This window comes from Prionailurus bengalensis, chromosome A3 (genome assembly GCF_016509475.1).
Source record: "Prionailurus bengalensis isolate Pbe53 chromosome A3, Fcat_Pben_1.1_paternal_pri, whole genome shotgun sequence".
Lineage (NCBI taxonomy): Eukaryota > Metazoa > Chordata > Mammalia > Carnivora > Felidae > Prionailurus > Prionailurus bengalensis.
The window spans coordinates 114035224-114056085 of NC_057354.1; the positions used below are offsets into that span (position 1 = coordinate 114035224).

At 41.2% G+C, this 20862-nt stretch overlaps 1 protein-coding gene across 1 annotated transcript in view; it reads right to left on the reverse strand.

Moving 5' to 3' along the window:
- Positions 1 to 727: 727 nt before the first annotated feature.
- The window catches only part of TTC27 (tetratricopeptide repeat domain 27), a 185109-nt gene continuing 164974 nt past the window's right edge, over positions 728 to 20862 (reverse strand). Inside the window, exons 17-20 of the mRNA XM_043553218.1 lie at positions 12386 to 12583; positions 10993 to 11104; positions 6183 to 6283; positions 728 to 966 (exon numbers count right to left, since the gene is read on the reverse strand). Coding sequence (XP_043409153.1) covers positions 844 to 966; positions 6183 to 6283; positions 10993 to 11104; positions 12386 to 12583 — 534 coding nt within the window. The 3' untranslated portion in view covers positions 728 to 843. The remainder of the gene's footprint in view (positions 967 to 6182; positions 6284 to 10992; positions 11105 to 12385; positions 12584 to 20862) is intronic.

Here is a 20862-nt window from a genome sequence, read left to right on the forward strand (position 1 = left end):
GTCAGATGACTGATGCACGGGACCCAAAATTCAGCAACCCACGCCAGGACTGAGAATTCCTTACTACGACTTTTGTAGTAAGATTATTAAACTTAGCTAATGCCTTCAATATTTGTTTCCACAGACATTGCTAAGAAAGCATTTTATTTTGGCATCTCTGTAACATGGCACCATTTATGGCTGTCTTCACTCATAATAACCTATTGAACAACCATCTCGAGGGCTCGCAGGATATAAAAGGAGAAGGGTCTGCCTGGTTACTAGTGGCTAATGGTTGAATCAAAATTTGGGTTATGTCATTTTTTTCTTGCATTTTCTTGATTTCGAAGCTAAACCATACCCGCATTTCTAATTTAGCCAAGTCTGTATTTTTTCAGACACAAATACGAAGTCTCAAGAAGGAAAAAGGTTTCTGTCACTCAATCTACCCTTTTACCACTTCTGAATAATAAAGCAGCCGATCTAACGATTCTACAAATTTGTAGTGTGTGATATTTTCTTCCTGGTATAGACTAAGTTTTTCCAAACAATGACCTATATCATTTTAGGCCGAGAGAGAATAAACCCTATGCTAAAAAGAAAACTACAATTTGTTTGCTCTTTGTGCAGAAACACCTCAAGAATGATAAAGATGCTGAATTCAACTGTAACTAAGCCTAAAGAAACAGGGAACTTTTAACGTACTTGAGAAAGCTCAAACATTTGGAAAAATCACAAAACAAAAATGTTAGCCATAAAAGAGAAATTTATTTTAAAAAATCAGTATCTTGTGTTTCAGATACATAGGTATGAGAGAAACTCAGAAGGTGAGAGCTCCTTTTCCACAAAGTGTTCCCAGGATGGTCAATACTGATTTCGAAACTTGTTTCTAAGGCCTTGTAGCTCAATTACTAGGGCGTCCATAGCTACCATTTCATCAGCGAGCTCCCTGGAAATCTCTCCACTCGCTGCATCTGTGAAAAGTTGCTGCAATATAAAGAACAAAGGAGAACTATCAAAACAATGACAAATCTCTTTAAACTAAGATAGGTACAGAGCAGAGAAGTCAAATTCCCTGTATATAATAATACCATATGACGGCAGCAATGGTAGGGTTTGTTCTGTTCACCATCCTGGAAACGCACAAGCTGCAAAACTGAGCCAGGCATCAAACAACGTGCCTGAACCTGTAAATTCAAATGAGCTCTGCTCTTCAGAACGGCTGCCCTGAATATCGGTTATTCATTCCGATGTCACAGGATGGTTTCTGGATTTTTCATTCAACAAAACAAATCTATTCATTGTGTATACAAACAAAACAAACACATTTTATATTCAAGTTCATACAAATCATACCCTTTACGTTATTTTTTTAATGTTTATTTATTTTTGACAAAGAGAGAGAGAGACAGAGCGTGAGCAGAGAGAGAGGGTGACACAGAATCTGAAGCAGGCTCCAGACTGAGCTGTCAGCACAGAGCCTGAGGCAGGGCTCAAACCCACGAACTATGAGAACATGACCTCAGCCGAAGTCAGACACTTAACCAACTGAGCCACCCAGGCACCCCCCTGCCTTTATGTTATTTAAAAGTTAATTATGGCATAGGACTCAGGGGTCACAAAGATTATCAAGATTTGGTAAAAGCAAAGAATCCCAGCATATTAAAATAAAAATAAATGTGCTCTCTCCTCCTATAAAAGGAATTGCCTTGGGAGGTATATTGCAACATAGGTGGATGCCATCGTGGCTAAGACATTTTGGAAAGCCTCTGTTAGGAACTGCCTGCTGAGGCAAGACAGGCACCTAAAAAAATTAGCTTTGGGATTTTATGACCACTGTGTGTGTGTGTGTGTGTGTGTGTGTGTGTGTGTGCGCGCGCTGATCAGAAATGTAATTTACTCAGCATACTATCTTTTTTTATTATTATTATTTTGAGAGAGAGAGAGAGAGAGAGAGAGAGAGCAGGAAGAAGGGCAGAAAGAGAGGGAGAGAGAGAGAGAGAGAATCCCAAACAGACTCTGCACTGCCAGTGCAGAGACAGACATGGGGCTTGAACCCACGAACCCACGAGTCAGACGCTTAACCAAATGAGCCACCCAGACGCCCCAGCACACTATCTACCTTCTTCATCAGACTTGACTAGCTGACCTGTTTACAAAAAGTAAATTTACCGTGACTGTGGGACTATTTACTATCACTACCATATATCACATGACAAATGTTCTGACAGAATTCTAAAGAGGGAGTCCCAAAGATGTTTTGAGGGATAGTATCATCACTGGGACAAGCTTAGAGTTTCACACAGTGATTTTTGGAGCCGAGAGCATTCACTCAAATGCAGGACTTCGTAAATGTTTAGTAAAGATTTGTCACATTACCGTGTAGTCACATTGTGTACAGCATTTCATAACTGACGTAAGAACGTTGCAATGTGATTGATAGAGAAAACACCTTTTAGGAAAATAACCTGGACTCACACAGCACATTTGATTTTTACTAAGAATTACAGTGCTTGCAAATCATCATGAATCTGCATCACTCCCCTATGAACTCAGGAGGAAGCAGATAGAAATTGAGGCTTAGAAAGAATGAATTATTTGCTGAGGATCCCTAAGCACGTAAGTGATAAAATCTGTTCTGTGTCCAGGCTGTCCAGCATTTCCCCCAACAGCTCCATGCCCTCTGGAGCAAATCTGCACAGTGACAGTGTGCTAAGGGGTGGAGAGTTGCTCCATCCTGGGGGAGCACAGATGGGACGAGATCAGGTGAGTCTCTAGGTTCTCGGAGCTTTTATTTCTATGAAGTCCCTGGCCTGGCAAGAAAAGATCAGAGACTGGTACGAGCCAAGCTTACTGCATGCTATTTAACTGAGCTATCCTATTCCACTTTCGCTATTTAAGGTGCTCTCAAAAAGTGTTTTTGGGACTGCAATTCAGCTTTGCAAACCAATTTGTTAAAAAAAGAAAAAAATACGAAGGGCATCTGATCTACTATAAAACCAGAGACTCCCAAATTTTATAGCAAAAAAATGTGCTTCAAAGGAGGTGTTGGGAGGCAATTTTTTCCCATTTTTGGATAACCCCTTAGGATCTAATGAGAACAGAATCTAAACATAGATGATGCTCTGAGTCCTTCTTTTCTTTTCTTTTCTTTTTTAATGTTTTATTTATTTTGAGGGAGCGAGAGAGGACGTGAGCAGGAGAGGGGCAGAGAGACAGCGGGACAAGGATCCAAAGTGGGCTCTGTGCTGACAGCAGACAGTCCAATGTGGGGCTCGAACTCAGGGTCTGCGAGATCATGACCTGAGCTGAAGTCAGACTCTTAACAAACCGAGCCACCCAGATGCCCCATCTGAGGCCTTATCTTCAATGTTTGGGCATCTTCCACAATACAGGAGGATAGGCAGTCTCTGCACAGACAAGACTATTTAAGTATGTAAGTATAGATTTATATGCAATTAATAACTCATAAGAAAAAGCTTTGCACAGAGAGAAGGGAACTAGTAGAGTGTATCCTGAGGAAATAATCACGGGTAGGTAAGTGATCTAACCCAACTAGGAAACCACGCTCCTGATCTGAGAAGGAAAGTCACAGGAAAGCTTACTACCCTGACTTTTTTTGAGAGCTCATGCTGCTTTCTGAAAGACACAAAACTGAAGTTATGCCACCAAGATGGGTGGGAGTACGGTTCCTCCTGGTAGATTATAGGAACTTGGTTCCAGCTTGCAGACTAAAAGGATAGTAAAGCAAGTTAACCTAAATAGGCAAAAACGATGTCCTCATCTGAAAATATCAAACAATTGATAAAAAGGCATGCAAACTCTGGGAAGGGTTTTACACGTGTCCAGAAGTGACTTTCACTTGCCACACACAGACTCACTCTCAGAAGCGTTAGGATTCGTTTGCAAACCACGATTAAAAAGTGAAGATGACTAAAAATGAGAAGAGAGGGGTGCCTGGGTGGCTCAGTCAGTTAAGGGTCTGACTTTGACTCAGGTCATGAGCTCGTGGTTCACGAGTTTGAGCGCCCCGTTGGGCTCTGTGCTGACAACTCAGAGCCTGGAGCCTGCTTCGGATTCTGTGTCTCCCTCTCTCTCTGTTTCGCTCTCGCTCACGCTCTCTTTCTCTCTTTCAAGAATAAACATTTTAAAAAAAATGAGAAGAGAAAGCACTGAATTGTGTTACAAGTTATATGCCTTTAAATTTTGCTTCCAGGGGCGCCTGGGTGGCTCAGTCGGTTAAGCGTCCGACTTCGGCTCAGGTCACGATCTCGCGGTATGTGAGTTCGAGCCCCGCATCGGGCTCTGTGCTGACTGCTCAGAGCCTGGAGCCTGTTTCAGATTCTGTGTCTCCCTCTCTCTCTGACCCTCCCCCGTTCATGCTCTGTCTCTCTCTGTCTCAAAAATAAATAAACGTTAAAAAAAAATTAAAAAAAAATAAATTTTGCTTCCAAAAGTATAATCCACACCTGGCTATGCAGATTTCCCAGGCTCCGCCCCATGCCTGACCTGCCACAGGTAGAGACTCAGAGTCCAGGCTTCAAACCAGTTGTCTCGGGGACTCTTCAGTGTCTCCATCCAAGTGCTCATTTATAAGGTGGCGTTTGTAGATTTTATATGTTTTAGTTGTCAAACCTGAGTCACCCACCTAAGTTAACAATGTGAAATCCATACACTACCTCCTTAATATTTGTCTCTAACTCAACTTTTAAAGTTAAATTTTTTTAATTAAACAAATAATTTTTTTAATGTTTATTTATTTATTTTATTTTTTTTTTTTTTAATTTTTTTTTTTTTCAACTTTTATTTACTTTTGGGACAGAGAGAGAGAGAGCATGAACGGGGGAGGGGCAGAGAGAGAGGGAGACACAGAATCGGAAGCAGGCTCCAGGCTCTGAGCCATCAGCCCAGAGCCTGACGCGGGGCTCGAACTCCCGGACCGCGAGATCGTGACCTGGCTGAAGTCGGACGCTTAACCGACTGCGCCACCCAGGCGCCCCTAATGTTTATTTATTTTTGAGAGAGAAAGAGAGAGAGCATGAATGGGAAAGGAGCAGAAGGAGAGGGAGATACAGAATCAGGCTCCAGGCTCTGAGCTGTCAGCACAGAGCCTGACGCAGGGATCGAATCCACTAACTGAAATCATGACCTGAGCCAAAGTCGGATGCTTAACCGACTGAACCACCCAGGTGCCCTGAACTTTTTAAATTTAAATAAAAGTCTTTTTTTAAAGGAAACATTATACTACTGTAAATGAAAAATAAGCAATAATATTCATGAAAATGTAGGTTTGATGTGCTAGTTATACTTTTTCTAGCATGCACTGAAATAAATATACACTAAAATCAAAAGTTTAGGCACTCATGCTCTTTCTCTCTCAAAAATAAATAAACATTAAAAAAAATTTCTTTTTAATTAAAAAAAAAATTAGGGTGCCTGGGTGTCTCAGTTGGTTGAGCATCTGACTTCAGCTCAGGCCATAATCTCATGGTTCATGAGTTCAAGCCCCACATTGGGCTCTGCTTTGATCCAGAGCCTACTGTGGATCCTCTGTCTCCTTCTCTCTCTGTCCCTCCCCTTCCTCTCTCTCAAAAATAAATAAATATTTTTTAAAAAGACAAAAACAAAAAAACCTTTAGCCAAGTGCTATCAGTAACGTATGTGCCACACTTTGGGGAAAGCGACGGTAAGTAAAAGAGCATGGCTTTGGGGCACCTGGGTGGCTCAGTCAGGTAAGCGTCTGTCTGACTTTGGCTCAGGTCACGATCTCGCACTCCGTGAGTTCAAGCCCCGCATCAGGCTCTGTGCTGACAGCTCAGAGCCTGGAGCCAGCTTCGGATTCTGTGTCTCCCTCTGTCTCTGCCACTCCCCTGCTCACGCTCTCTCTGCCTCTCAAAAATAAATAATATGTTTAAAAAATTAAAAAAAAAAAAAAAGAGCATTGCTTTACTTTAACTTGAAGAATGCAGTGGGGCTGGATTATAAATATTAATTTCAAAGACTCCTGAGTTACCCAAGAAGGGTAGTTGAGCCATTAGGCTGATGATGCTGCCACCAGGACAACGGACCACTTGGGGGCTGATATCTGAAATGTCACGTGGGCCTAAAATTACTCCCAGTGTAAAAGACGACTTCAGAGCAGTCAGGTCATACTAACACCTTCTTCCTGTGACACTTCAAACGAAATGACATTTCACTCTTACCTTTGCTTTAGATACCAAGCCCTGTAAATTGAGTCGAACTGAGGAGAGCACCTGTACTGCCTCTTGCGGGCTGGACTTGTGTTGACTGTGTTTCATAGCCACTGAAAAATACACATCGGAGAAAACATGCATTAAATACCGGTCACGATAATTTACAAGTACAAAAAACAATTGCTTAATTAGGATTTTATAGTACAGACTCTACAAATATTTCTACATGGAGAGTCTTTATTTTGGTAAAAGGACAATAATTATGTGCACAATTCTCATTATCTTTCTTAGCACTTACTGCTAAAAGGAGAATTTTGAGGAAAATAGGTGATTTTTGGTACGTTACAAATCATCAGGAAGAGACCCTAAACACAGATACACACACACACACAACATATACAGACATACACTAATGAAACCAGGCAAAAAGAGACAAAATCTAACTGAACACAAGGTGTCCACAGAGGGCAAAACCAGATGTGGCAGATCATAGTGTAGCTTCCCGGGGCACCAAGTCCTTAAAAGGGACTCACAGTGGCCAATGACACCGGCCTAGTGAAGCGACATGACAGGTGCTGACAGCTCAATCCTAACCTCCTTTTCATACTCAGGGTTTCCATCACCATTCTGGAAGGAGTGATTTCCACAACCTATATGCTTGCATTCAGGGAGGTGACCGCAATGGGGATCTCGGGTTGCACTTGACATCAGCAAGGGCAGGGAGAGAACAGAGTTGCCCATGTGCCCCCACTCTGCCTCCAGTGAGCCGGGGAGCCCGTTTCTTCCTAAAATGTGAAATTACCAAGAAAGCATAACCCTCACTAGCAGAAGGCCTGGCTATTCATGCCTTATAAGAACCAGTAAAGAGCTCTGTAAAAATACAGCACCTGATATCTCTCCACTGGTTTGTTCTTGTGTTTGTTCTTCTAAATTATGCTTGCTATATGCAGACCCATAACCAGATCCAGTTTTAAAACTACGCTAACCTGGGGCGCCTGGGTGGCGCAGTCGGTTAAGCATCCGACTTCAGCCAGGTCACGATCTTGCGGTCCGTGAGTTCGAGCCCCGCGTCGGGCTCTGGGCTGATGGCTCAGAGCCTGGAGCCTGTTTCCGATTCTGTGTCTCCCTCTCTCTCTGCCCCTCCCCCGTTCATGCTCTGTCTCTCTCTGTCCCAAAATTAAATAAAAACGTTGAAAGAAAAAAAAAAAATTTAAAAAAACTACGCTAACCAGTACAACAGTGCAAGTCTACTTAGTATCCTAGATCTTAGACCAGGATTGGAAATAGACGTCTTTCTTGAATGCGAACTCTGGTCGTTTGGTGGAGACTGCCTGTGCCTGGCAAAAACTGTTTTATCATTAATTAATATCTTCCATGGTTGGTGAGAACCAAATGTGACATTCTCATTTCAAAATAATACTTAGACTTTGACATTTCTCAGCTAAGGGTTGAAAGAATGCATGGTAATCAACAATGTTCACCTCATCTTCAAAGGGCACAGTTAACCTGAAGATAGATAGTGAAGATTATGTCTGTGTCCCTCAGTAGAAGAAAATTTGACTACCATAGCTGAGGTATGTGGGCTGTTAAATACCTAGGAACGGATCAGAAATAGCTATGATTCTTTTTGTTATTGTTGTTGTTGTTGAGAGGGAGAGGGAGAGAGAGAGAGAGAGAGAGAGATAGCTCGAGGGGGGAAAGGTAGAAGGAGAGAGAGAGAGAATCTTCAGAAGGCTCCACACCCAGAGCAGAGCCCCAGTGCAGGGCTTGATCTCACAACTGTGAGATCATGACTTGAGCAGACATCAAGAGTCAGACACTTAACCGACCTAGCCACCCAGGCGCCCCTGTGATTCTTTTTTAAATCCTTATTTTAATTCTGAAAAACAAAACAAATAAACAACAACAACAAAAACACAAAAGTAGATCAAAAAGACAAACACTATTAGACCCCTTCCTCAATCCCACTTCCAAAAGGCACTAGAGATAAAGATAGAGCTCCAGAAAAAGAGAGAAATAAACTGCTATTTCAAATTATCAGCAAATCCAAGACAGCAGTGCTTCCTCCAGGTAGTCTGCAGTTAAAATGCATAACTTTTATTTTATTTTATTTTATTTTATTTTTTTAAACGTTTATTTATTATTGAGAGACAGAGAGACACAGAGCATGAGCAGGAGAGGGGTAGAGACAGGGGGAGACACAGAATCTGAAACAGGCTCCAGGCTCTGAGCTGTCAGCACAGAACCCGACGCGGGGCTTGAACTCACAAACTGCAAGATCATGACCTGAGCCGAAGTCGGTCACTTAACCAACTGAGCCACCCAGGCGCCCCCATAACTATTATTTTAAAAGTTCCTGGATGGCAAAGAAAGAACCAGCTTTTGTGCACCCTTTCCCAGAAAACAGAAGAGTGGAGGCTATAAATGAATAGCCCCCAAACAATACAAAGGGGCACAAAATGACAACGTTGTTATTCAAAGGTCTCAAACCCTATGTAGACACTGTAATGTCTTCTCCGGCCTTTTGAAGTACATAGCTACTCTTACAAACAGCAACTCAAAGGAGTAATTGTGGGGAGATTTTTTTTTTTTAATGTTACATTGCCTTTTCAGAACTGAGCAAGGTGGGCAACAGAATAGAATAGAAATCCAGTTCATTCCTCAGCTGAGCATTGGTATACAAAAGCAACAGGAGGGGCGCCTGGGTGGCTCAGTCGGTTAAGCGTCCGACTTCGGTTCAGGTCATGATCTCACAGTCCGTGAGTTCGAGCCCCATGTTGGGCTCTGTGCTGACAGCTCAGAGCCTGGAGCCTGCTTCGGATTCTGTGTCTCCCTCTCTCTCTGTACCTCTCCTGCTCGCATTCTGTCTCTCTCTCTCTCTTACAAAATAAAATAAACATTAAAAAATATTTTTTTAATTAAAAAAAAAAAGCAACAAGAAAAGGCAAACATTTATCTTTATCAATCTAAAATATCACCAGAAACTAAACCCGAGCATCCACTAAAATATGCTTAAAATGTTGTCAGAGCACCAACACCTAAATCATTAAAGTCAAAGGGAACTTAAAAGAATAAACACTTGTTTTTCTCCCAGTATTGCCCTGATGAAAAAACAGTGTCCAAAATAGTTTCAAACCAACTTTAAGAAGTAAATGAAGATTTTTTACTGCAGCACTTATTTCTTTAACCTGTGCATTTATACTTGACAGGTTCAATAGCAACACTTAGTGATTACAGAAAATACCTTGGCTTTAACTGTTACAAAGCTAGCTGTTCACAGAAATGTTTAGGGTTGAAGTAGATAAGATAAATTCTTCCAAGGAGATTGCACCTTGCTATAATTATGTACATAATACACGTGGCTATGGGGGTTCCCAAACCTGGTACTATATCCACAGAGGTCAAAGGCACAAGAACTGAACTCCATCTAAGCCCACCCACCATGGCCAACACAAGCCACATGAACTGTAGCCACATTCCATGGGTCTCCCAGCAATGACCTCCACCTTATCTACTCTGAACTTCAGCGAGACAGAGATCAGCACGTCTACTGGATCTGCCAAGCGGTAGGCAGCCCAGAAAACTGGATATTTATATCCCTTTTGTCAAGGATATCAAAGACCAGAAGTAGAATTATTATCTACTAAACCCATTTCTAAGCTGTTTGAATGTTCTGTGACTTCTTTAGAGACATATTAAATGCTATTTTTGTTCTTCATTTTTCTCTTTTTAGTTCTGCATGCCTTATCATACAGCTCAGATCCTCTACCCCAGAGGAACAGGGCTGAGGTGAGAACGTAAGGGATTAACATTTAAACCATGTGTAGGATACTGTTAAGTTTTTGAATATGTTTTCATTTACTTCCTAACAATCAGAGGTAGGTATTACCCCCATTGTACTGATGAGGGAACTACGGCTCAGAGAGAAGTCATTTACCCAACGTCACCTAGCAACTTTGTGGTGGAGCTGGTCCTGGAGTTTAAGTCTCCCTGGTTTCAAGGGTCTACCTACCCTTTTTATGGTCCCTTGTTGGCTCCCCAGTTACTGTAATTAATAGTTGCAGGAGAAGTTGGAGGAAGACTTTAGGATAGGATCATAGTCCCTGTGATCCAGTTCTTAGCACTGTAGCTTCATTATTTTATTTGAACTCCCTTTCCAGGGCCTCACACACCCATGTTCAAATATAAATATAGAAATGTATTATTAACTTATCTGGTATATTTCTCTTTATGCAAATAATTAAAAGGAACCTTTATCTGGAATATATTTGCCCAACAGGCATACAACTTTATATGTAAGGTTATCCCTCCCTTCAAATATCACCCACTAAATCTCCCAAAGGCAGGGACAGGATATTTTTTGTTTCTTTTGTATAAGCCATAGCTTTTTGTATGTTGCTATGCACTCCAGGAATCTACGTATTTCTGATAATAAATATTTTCATTTATAAAGGAGTCAGCAAATGTTAACAGATTTCCCTACCACTACATGATAACCACAAGTAGACTCTATATGCCGTGAAGGTTGGCTACAGTTGTGAAGATACTTCATGTACCGAAAGCTCCTAACACCTGTCACTCAGACGGCATTCAAGCCTCTATCCCGCAGACCGCTCTATCCTATATTTGTTCAGATTACTCCAAAGTGCTTACTACACGGTAGTTAGTCTTATAAAGATCTGCTGAATCAAATACAACAATTTCAACACAATGAAATAATCTGAAATGATGTGTAATGGAACTTCACTTCTGACAAATACTTTTTTCAGTAAAAATACATTAAAGCATGGCAGGGATATCCGAACATTACATCAAATACCATGTGCGAGGCCTAAGGCGTTCTGAACCACTTCCTTAAATGATGTCATATCTTTCTCCCAACAACTGGACTGTGTGTCGCACTTGTATGCCTTGGAGAGATACTGGAATGCCTGAGGACAGAGAAAGAACAACGTTCAGAATAACAAGTGTAATTCACATTTCAAACTCGACTTCCTGGAAGTCATATGGAACTAATTCCAACTTGAAAAACGAGCGTTTGTGTCACGCAGCACAGCCTTTACTATTCTCATCAAAGAAGGGGTACAGATGCACACCCGACAGCAATAAGCAATTAAAAGCAATCAAAGGGATGTATCTGATAGAGACATTTCCCTCCAAAGAGAAAAACAGAAATGCCAGGTTTGGAAATCTAGAAGAAGCTTGCATACCTTTCCTCAGCATCGGTAGCCATCAGCTTACGAGCCCCGTTTGGAAAACAAGGCATGAACCCGGGCACAACTATGGGATTACTCAAAGGTGTGTGTACTCACAGAAGTTTAAGACACTTTCACAGCTCCATCCCTGCAGAATCTTGAGGGAAAAGTCACAGATGAGAGACTTCAGACTACCCTTGATTCCACATATGCAAGGCCTCATAATTCAAGAAGAAATGGAAGGATGGCAGGTGGGAGTGTGTGCATGCGTGCATGTAAGTATGTGTTCTCTGGGCAGACAGGCAATGGCAGAAGCCAGCTGGGTGGACGGAGGGAGGAGAGACGGCTAACCATCCCACAGATTAGCTGTACTGCAGCAAATTCCAAACTCACGCAAGGAGTACATTTGATTTGTTGTGGATGTTTTGAAAAGAACAGAAAACAATTATTTCAACCTTGGAAACCCTGGGGGCTCCCTTAAGCCAAAGGCATTACTTGAGTGTAACTGGTGTTCTAATGCACTTTCGAGAAAGGGGCCGGGCGACCTTTGTAAAGCATTTTATATTTAGACTTAAAGCTCGCCTCTGATATTCTTATCTGGTTCCTTTTTCTTCTTCCCTTCCATGGCCCCCGTCTCAGATCTGAACGCTTTTCTGTCCTTGAGCCCCATCTACCCAAGTCTTCAGCAAGGGGCCTGGGGCAAGGGCTGCAGGGTATATACTGTGGACAGCTACTTGAGGCAGCTCAGCAGGGGAGCAGGTCAGACAGAGCCTTTTGCAGGAAGCAGAGAACCGTGTGAGAAAAACCCATGAAAAGAGAAAAGATGAATTCTTACGAGTCTTAACCTGCCCGCAATTCCAAGTGCTTATGTTAAAGATTCTGAATCAAGACAGAAGACCTGAGCATATCCATCTTCCCCTTCAAGCTATTTATCTCTGCCTCCAACCATCAAAGCAGATGCCCCACATGTAATTCAAGCAAAAGGCAAGCACCCAGGAGGACTGGAAGAGGACTGACCTTTTCATTTTCATCAGGCTTTTCACTCTGCCCATTTCCATACAGTTGGGCATACAGCCTCCAGATTTCTCCATCATTTGTCACTCTTGAAGTCACTCTGCCAAGTAACTCCCGCAGCTTTCCTTTGAGGTCAGTTGCAACATCTCCACTTCGATCAGTCATCCCATCAAGCACTGCCCTGACCAGAATTTTAAGGACCTTAAAAAATGCACAGAACAAACGGGTAAGCCAAGAACAACGAAATAATAACAAAAAACAAAGGGCTACCATCACCATCATCAATGACAATGATGGTGAAAAACCTTGAGACCTGGTGGAATATCACCTTTGCACTTTTTACAAATAAAAGTCCTGAACCACTCTCTAGAATCACATACTGACAAGTTCTCTGTGCTCCCTTTTAGGGCTCCTTTGGGGGCTCTTCTTTCATAGGCTCGATGTCTCTGTCTTCTCAATCTGAGTGCTCTCTCTGAATGATCTGATGGACACCTGTAGCTTTTAGGAATGTAAGCTCAGACTCATGGTCCGAATCGCATATAGCAAAAGAGTGGACAGGAGAACGTTTAATTGCGTTTTTTCTTTCTTGTTTGGACAAGATCTCCACCTGCAAATTCACACTACAATCCTAAATGTGTAGTTTTAATTCTGAAAGTAATAAAATTCATATTACAATCCCATTCATGACTTTAAATCTGAAAGTAACAAGGCAGAAGAGACTAAATGAATATGCACTAACAAGTGATCATTTTTAAACATTTCAAGGATTAACACGCTTTAAAATGGATGATCTATTAAAATAGTTACTATCAAGTATAAATGAAGCATACTAAATTAGTAAAATACTCTGTTTTCTCTAGGATCTGACAATTGGCCCAACATCCCATCTCCTCACTTTACCTACATGAAGAGACAATGGGCAGGAGACAATTTTTAGCCTTCTCGCCAATAAAAATGGAGAGTGGCAGTGCACATGTTTGAGAGGAGAAAGGTCAGAAAAGGGAGAGCAAGAAAGAGAGAGAAAGAGAGAGAAAGAGAGAGAAAGAGAGAGATTGAGAGTGTGTGTGTGTGTGTGTGTGTGTGTGTGTGTGTGTGTGTATGTGTGTGAAGGGAACAGTAAAGGGTAAGGAAGTGGTGTGTCTGTGTGAATAGGAGCAGGGTAGGGTGAAGAACTATAGACAGATACCAAAGCCTCCACATAATTCATATGCAGATGTCACAAGAAGAGAGTGGGACCCTGAACAGGTGTGCAAGCAAGACAAATGTCTTCATAGTCTATCTGTATGTTCAATGGCCAGATATATGTAGAAGAAAGTTCTGTAAGAAGGAACAGATAACAGAAGTCACTCATGGCCATGGCAGATATTACCTAAAGAGATTCTTCTGGGTAAGAATCATATTACAGATAGATTCTTTTTTTTTTTTTAAGTTTATTTATTTGTTTATTTTGAGAGACAGAGCGTACATGAGCAGGGGAGGGGCAGAGACAGAGAGAGAGAGAGAGAGAGCATCCCAAGCAGACTCCATGCTGTCAGCACAGAACCCAGTGTGGGGCTTGAACCCAGGAACCATGAGAGCATGACCTGAACCAAAGTCAAGAGTCAGACGCTCAACTGATTGAGCCACCCAGGAACCCCCAGATAGAATCTTAAGGAACACACACTTAAGGGAAGATGAATAGAGGTCTATGCATGAGTGAGACTAAAAAGGAGTGTTCAGAAAAACAGGAGAAAGTGATGTTATGGAAACCAAGGAAGGAGGAAGTAAGAAGGAGAGCACATCTACAAAAGTTTAGGGCTGGAAGACTCCACTAGGCTTAGCAATAACAAGCGTTTGTGACTGTATCCAGACTAAAAGTCAGAAGAAGAAAGGCAGGAGACATTATGATTTCAGACAAGAGACGTACAAAGAGAGAGAACAATGTGAAAACCAAGACAATTATTAATAATATCATAAAAAATAAAAAGCAATAAAACAAACCACCAATCATAGTACCTTATAATATTTTAAATTTTATATGTAAAGCATAGAATGTTAATAGAGAATATTCATTTAACCAAAAAAATTTAATGTAAATATATTAAGAAGATAAAAGAAGTAGCAGAGATGCTGATACAAGGGAGTTAAGACCTTGCTTACTATAATAGGAAATCAACAGATAATATCTAAATTTGGTTAATAAAAAGCAGCAGCATACACTTATACTATGAAATCTGGAAATGTGCAAATGGGAAAAGAAATACAGTATATACTAAATGCTATACATTCCTTTAGGGAGTAGGATCTTGAGGACTAGAAAGGGGTAGAGCAGGAAATTGCTACATTTTGTTTTAAGCCTTTTACTACTATTTAACTTGTGTACATGTTTGTGTTATCTTTATAAAATAAAATTTTAATTTAAAAACAGAAAAGGCATGGGTATTGAGGAGGGCACCTTTTGGGATGAGCACTGGGTGTTGTATGGAAACCAATTTGTCAATAAATTTCATATAAAAAAAAATTTTTAAAAGGCAAGTATAAACACATTCAAAGATTGGAAAAGATGAAACAAAAAATGACGGCAACATGAATATTCATTTATTAGATTTTACTTTCAATTTATGTTCTTGGCACAGGGGAGGGGGTGGTTAGTGACTGAAAGGGGGCAGGGACAGCTTTGGGAGAGCTGGCAATGATCTGACTCATGCTCCAGGGGCTGGGGACACAAGTGTGTTCCCTTCATGAAAATTCCTATGTTTACTTATGATCTGTATAGTTTTCTATATGTATACTCTACTTTAATAAAACATTAAATAAGAAGTTATTTCCTGTAATTAAGAAAGTCCCATGCACTAAAGGGAAAAAAGAGTTATTAAACTCCATTAACAAATGGAGTTAATTTATAATCTTAAAAAGTAGTCTTAGAGTGATAACAGAATTATTTTTTAAAAAACATTAATTTTATAATTTACTGTCTAATAGCACCATTTTCCTCAAACTAATTAGTGAGAAAAACTGCATTCTAGTTATACAGACTGACTACGAAAACAGTAACTTTTAACACATATTTAAATTCTTCTTTAGAAAGTAATTATGTGTAAAAAAGAAGAAAGGAAAGGAAAGAAGTAAATATTTGTAACTTAAAAGAAGCAAAGGAAGAGGGGGCGCCTGGGTGGCTCAGTTGGTTAAGTGTCTGACTCTTCATTTCAGCTCAGGTTATGATCTCACAGTTCATGGGTTTGAGTCCCACATGAGGCTCTGTGCTGACAGCATGGAGCCTGCTTGGGATTCTCTCTCTCCCTGCCCCTCTCCTGCTCACACACATATGCTTGCTCTCTCTTCTCCCTCATTCTCTCTCAAATAAATAAGCTTAAAAAAGAAAAAAAAGCAGCAAAGGTTACTACAATAGAACTTCTCTGACTCAATGAATCACCAAACAATAAAATTTCCTCTTGGGTAGTCTATGATGTTTACCAGCATTACAATCCTTTGCATAATCAAAAATGAAAAAAAAAAAGTTAAACAAGTAAATGTAACCTAAATAAAAATGTAACTATTAGGAATAAATTAGTAGTAACTGGTTAAAACAATGAATTACTAAGTATGTAATAAGCAGCTGAAGAATAGAATATTGAAGTTGAAGAATTTAGAGATGGAACAATTCTTGGGGAAACAGAATCCAAGATATGGCCACTTGAGTGGGGTGCTCATATGGAGAAAACAAAAGGACAAAAAACTTTATGTCCAAAGTACTAGAAGTACCATCTACCTAAAACACCAAGTATTCAAGACCGGCTAGATCTAGAATAAAGGGGAAGCATACAGAATCAGTTGCTAAAGTCTGCCGAAAGTAAGGGGGTATGACTACAACACTGGTGAACAGTGGTAATGAGGTCGGGCCTTCTACCTACGACATCACAGAATCGTTGTATCAAGGAGTCAACGCACATGTAAACAGTTTTGAAACCATAAAGCAATATAAGCCTATAAACGATTAGGATTATCAATGATCCTCAACTTCCTTACTACATCAGAGGTGGACAGCAAAACCCTCACAGTTAACTCACTCACCATGTGCCCCTGACTTTCCTTATGCTTCAAAACAGACCTAAAGAAAAACGGAATCTATGACGTGGCATCGGCTCTCAATACCTCCCCAGTGCCTCCGCTATGAGCATCACTACATGGTAAGCATGTGACCAACCTGATCTCACTGGGGTCTCACAGCAATCCTAGGACACAGGCACTTTACTATCCCCACTTTACAAATACACTTAGGCAAGAGAGGCAAAATGTACTTTCTCTGCGTCCCCTAGCAAGTGAGGTGCAGAGAGGGGTCCTGAACACCAGTCACAGTTGACTCCTGAGCTTTGATGGAGAAGACTATGACAATGGTAGATAACAGTTGCATATATAGATGTGAGAGGGACAGAGAAAGAATATGAGCATGTGTCAGAACCAGAGCCTCTACAAAGGTCCCCTTGTTATTTGCACTCTGCAGATGAAGAAACTGGAGCACAGAGAAGTCAAGTAACTTGTCCAAGGTCACACAGCTGGGGAAGGCGGCGTTGGATGTGAACCCGTAGTCCAAGTCCTGGATCCTGCTGTCAAGCATTCGCTGTGTTAATTTACAAAGCACAGATCCTTACTCCTCTGTTATTTCCTCCTTTCTAATAAGAAATAGTTTTACACCAGAAAAATTTATTTTTTATGAAATATGTATACCAGTAACTTTGATCATTTCATTATCATTTCTTCCCCAAATCTATCTATCTATCTATCTATCTATCTATCTATCTATCTATCTATTTATTTATTGAGAGAGAGAGAGAGACAGAGAGAGAGCATGAGTGAGGGAGGAGCAGAGACAGGGAGACACAGAACTCGAAGCAGGCTCCAGGCTCTGAGCTGTCAGCACAGAGCCCAATGTGGGGCTTGAACCCATGAACCATGAGATCGTGACCTGAGCCGAAGTTGGACACTTAACTGAGTCACCCAGGCACCGCTTCTTTGCCAAATCTTGAATCAACCAAAACCAAACAGGTTTTTGTAATTTTATTTTTTATTGTTTTTTTTCCTCAAGACATCAGAGCCAATAAAAAATAAAAAGGGAAAATAAAATTCCCAAATACAAGTATTACTAACATTGTAGTGAGTTTCTTCTAATTTTTTTGCTATGTGTAAATTTTTTAATACTATGTAAACTGTCTTCTCTTACCTGTTTTGCTTGACATTATGTCATAGTATTTTTTTGTTTTCATATAATCTTTAAAATAGATTATTTTAACAGATTCAAAATATTCCATTGGGTTGACAGACTGTAGTCTATTTAACAATTTCCCTGTAGTCAGATAAATACACTGCTTCCATGGCTGCCAGTGTTGTTTTTATTACTATAAGTAACACTTCAATGCCTATCTTTTGTGCCCAAAGTTTTTTTCCACACTGAAACTTTCCTTAGGTTAGAATTCCAGGAACAGGGGTGCCTGGCTGGCTCAGTCAGTGGAGCCTGTGATTCTGGATCTTGGGGTTGGGAGTTTAAGCCCAACATTGGGGGTAGAGATTACTGAAAAAAATAAAAAAAAATCTTTAAAAAAGAAAAAAAAAAAAAAAAGAATTCCAGGAACAGAATTATGGAATCAAGGGAATAAACATTTTAAGAATCTGGAGGTGTGATACTTTCTAAAAGGGCTAAATCAAATTAGATGCCTATCGGTAGTACATGAAAATGCATCATTTCACTGTGCATTACCAGCACTGGCTGTATTAATTACTTTTTAAATCTCTGATATTTTGTTCTGCTAAAGGCATATGCAGCTATTACAATGAATGCTATTTCTTTTATTATTAGTGAACTTAAATCTCTTTCCAAATGTTTGCTACGTAAACATAGTTCCTTTTTTTTTAAATTTACATCCAAATTAGTTAGCATAGAGTGCAACAATGATTTCAGGAGTAGATTCCTTAGTGCCCCTTACCCATTTAGCCCATCCCACCTCCCACAACCCCTCCAGAAAACCTCTGTCTGTTCTCCATAATTATGAGTCTCTTCTGTTTTGTCCCCCTCCCTGTTTTTATATTATTTTTGTTTCCCTTCCCTTATGTTCATCTGTTTTGTCTCTTAAAGTCCTCCTATGAGTGAAGTCATAGGATTTTTGTCTTTCTCTGACTAATTTCACTTAGCATAATACCCTCCAGTTCCATCCATGTAGTTGCAAATGGCAAGATTTCCTTCTTTTTGATTGCCCAGTAATACTCCATTGTGTGTGTGTGTGTGTGTGTGTGTGTGTGTGTGTGTGTATTTATATACCATGTCTTCTGTATCCATTCATCCATCGATGGACATTTGGGCTTTTTCCATACTTTGGCTATTGTTGATAGTGCTGCTATAAACATGGGGGTGCATGTGTCCCTTCGAAACAGCACACTTGTATCCTGTGGATAAATGCCTAGTAGTGCAATTGCTGGGTCGTAGGGTAGTTCTATTTTTAGTTTTTTGAGGAACCTCCATACTGTTTTCCAGAGTGGCTGCACCAGCTTGCATTCCCAAAACATAGTTCCTTTGAAAGATATTTAAACATTTTCTTAATTTGTGCTGAACTCATTTTTTTCCAATATGAAAACAGCTTTACTGTTGATCATTTTGGAAATTACATAGCTCACAAGCTAACCCATGGCTAGCTCCTCCTTCTGAACCCCAAGTCCATACATCGCTTGAGAAAGGAGAAAGATGATGAATCTGAGGTGGAAATAGCAAATACGTGAGAAACCATGGGAGACAGCAACTGGCTGGTCCCGGTATGGGGGAGAAGGGCAGCCAAGGGCAGAAGAGTGCCAGGCACCAACATTCACAGGTGAGTGCTCTCCAAGCCAGCCCAGGGCAAGCCAGAGACCTGTGGGTACAGCAGGGCAGAGGGCCCGGCCAGTGGGAAGTGGAAAGCAACAGGCCCCAGCGGCCTGGCTGACCCCACACTTTCTGAAGTTAGAGGGCTACTCAGGAACACGGGCACGAGGAGAAAGCAGCACCTGGCAGAGAAAAGGGAGGTTTCCTGAGGAGCCAGGCTACCTGGTGGTGGTGGGAGGGGGCGGTGGTGAGGTGTACCCAAGGGGTGAGACTCCCCCTAGGACCCAGACTCACAAGAAAGGGCACCCCTTAGGTCCTGGGCTTGCGTGAACCCCTCCCACCAGCACACATTACCCATGCAAAGCCGGCATCACCAGGGGAGTGTGAGCCAACAGGAAAAAAATGAAGACATCTGAAAAGTGCAACCATAACGAAATAAAACGAAGAGCTTCCGTGAGAAAGAATTAAAGGGTCATGTGGGAGAAAACTTTTTACCTTGTTTTCATTATATATATCGCCTTAGAAAGGGAAGAAGGAAAACCAAGGTGATGGTGAGACGCCAGGGGTAGTAGCATAAGTGGGGAAGAGAACAGGGTGAGGAATGGGCCTGGAGCGGCTGCCACAGAGAAGGGAAGTGTGGAGATGAGATGGAGAAGCCACAGCTAGTAAGGTAAGAATTGTAAAATTCTGGAAACCACGCAAAGGACGCGTTTCGAGGAGGGAGTGAGATCTGTGGCAGTAAACACTGCTGACAGGCTGAAGAACCTGAGGCCTGACAAGTGTCCCCAGGAAGTGTTAGGACGAACGGACCTGACAACAGCAGGGCTCAGAACGGACCTGACAACAGCAGGGCTCAGTAGCCTGGGGGAGATAAAGCCTAACCTGCATGGGCTCCAAAGAGGCTGGCAGCGGGGAAGTGGGGCCATGTGGGAAGATGCTTCTCCCTAGCTAAGGAGCCAAAGAGAAACTGTGTGGGGAGTGGGGAGAAAGTGAGTGTGCTTGGAATGTGAATGTGTTGGCCGACATTGTGAACGTGCAAAAATTAGAGCAACAGATACATGCATTCAGTAGTATTTTCCCATTTGTAATGTAACACAACTTAACAGGGCCAACAAGACTTTTTATCTGAAAACAAATCCTAACAGTCTACCTCTTCACTAGATACTTTTAGTCTGTGTTTACTTTCTTGGGATTCTGGATACCCATGTGGATCTAATGAGACTTTGGAAGCCTCTTTCCAAAATATGCACATGCCCACACACACGTCTTTTTCACAGTGCTGAAGTGTTTGAAGACACCAAGTTTGAGGTGGTTCATATCACGATCTCCTGAAGCTTAACAATGGATCCTTCTTAGAAATCCTAGTTTGTGAGAGAGAGACAGAGAGAGAGAAACCAAGACTCTTAACTACAGAGAACAAACTGGCAGTTACCACAGGAGACATGGGTGGGGGGATGCGTGAAATAGGCAGTGGGGTTCAAGGAGGGCACTTGGTATGATGAGCACTGGGTGATGTAGGGAAGTGCTGAGTCACTATATTGTACGCCTGAAACTAACATAACGCTGTGTATTAACTATACTAGACTCGGACAACTTAAAAATAAGAGAAATCCTATTTTTGTCCACCATGGCATGGGATTCCAGTCTTTTCTGTCAA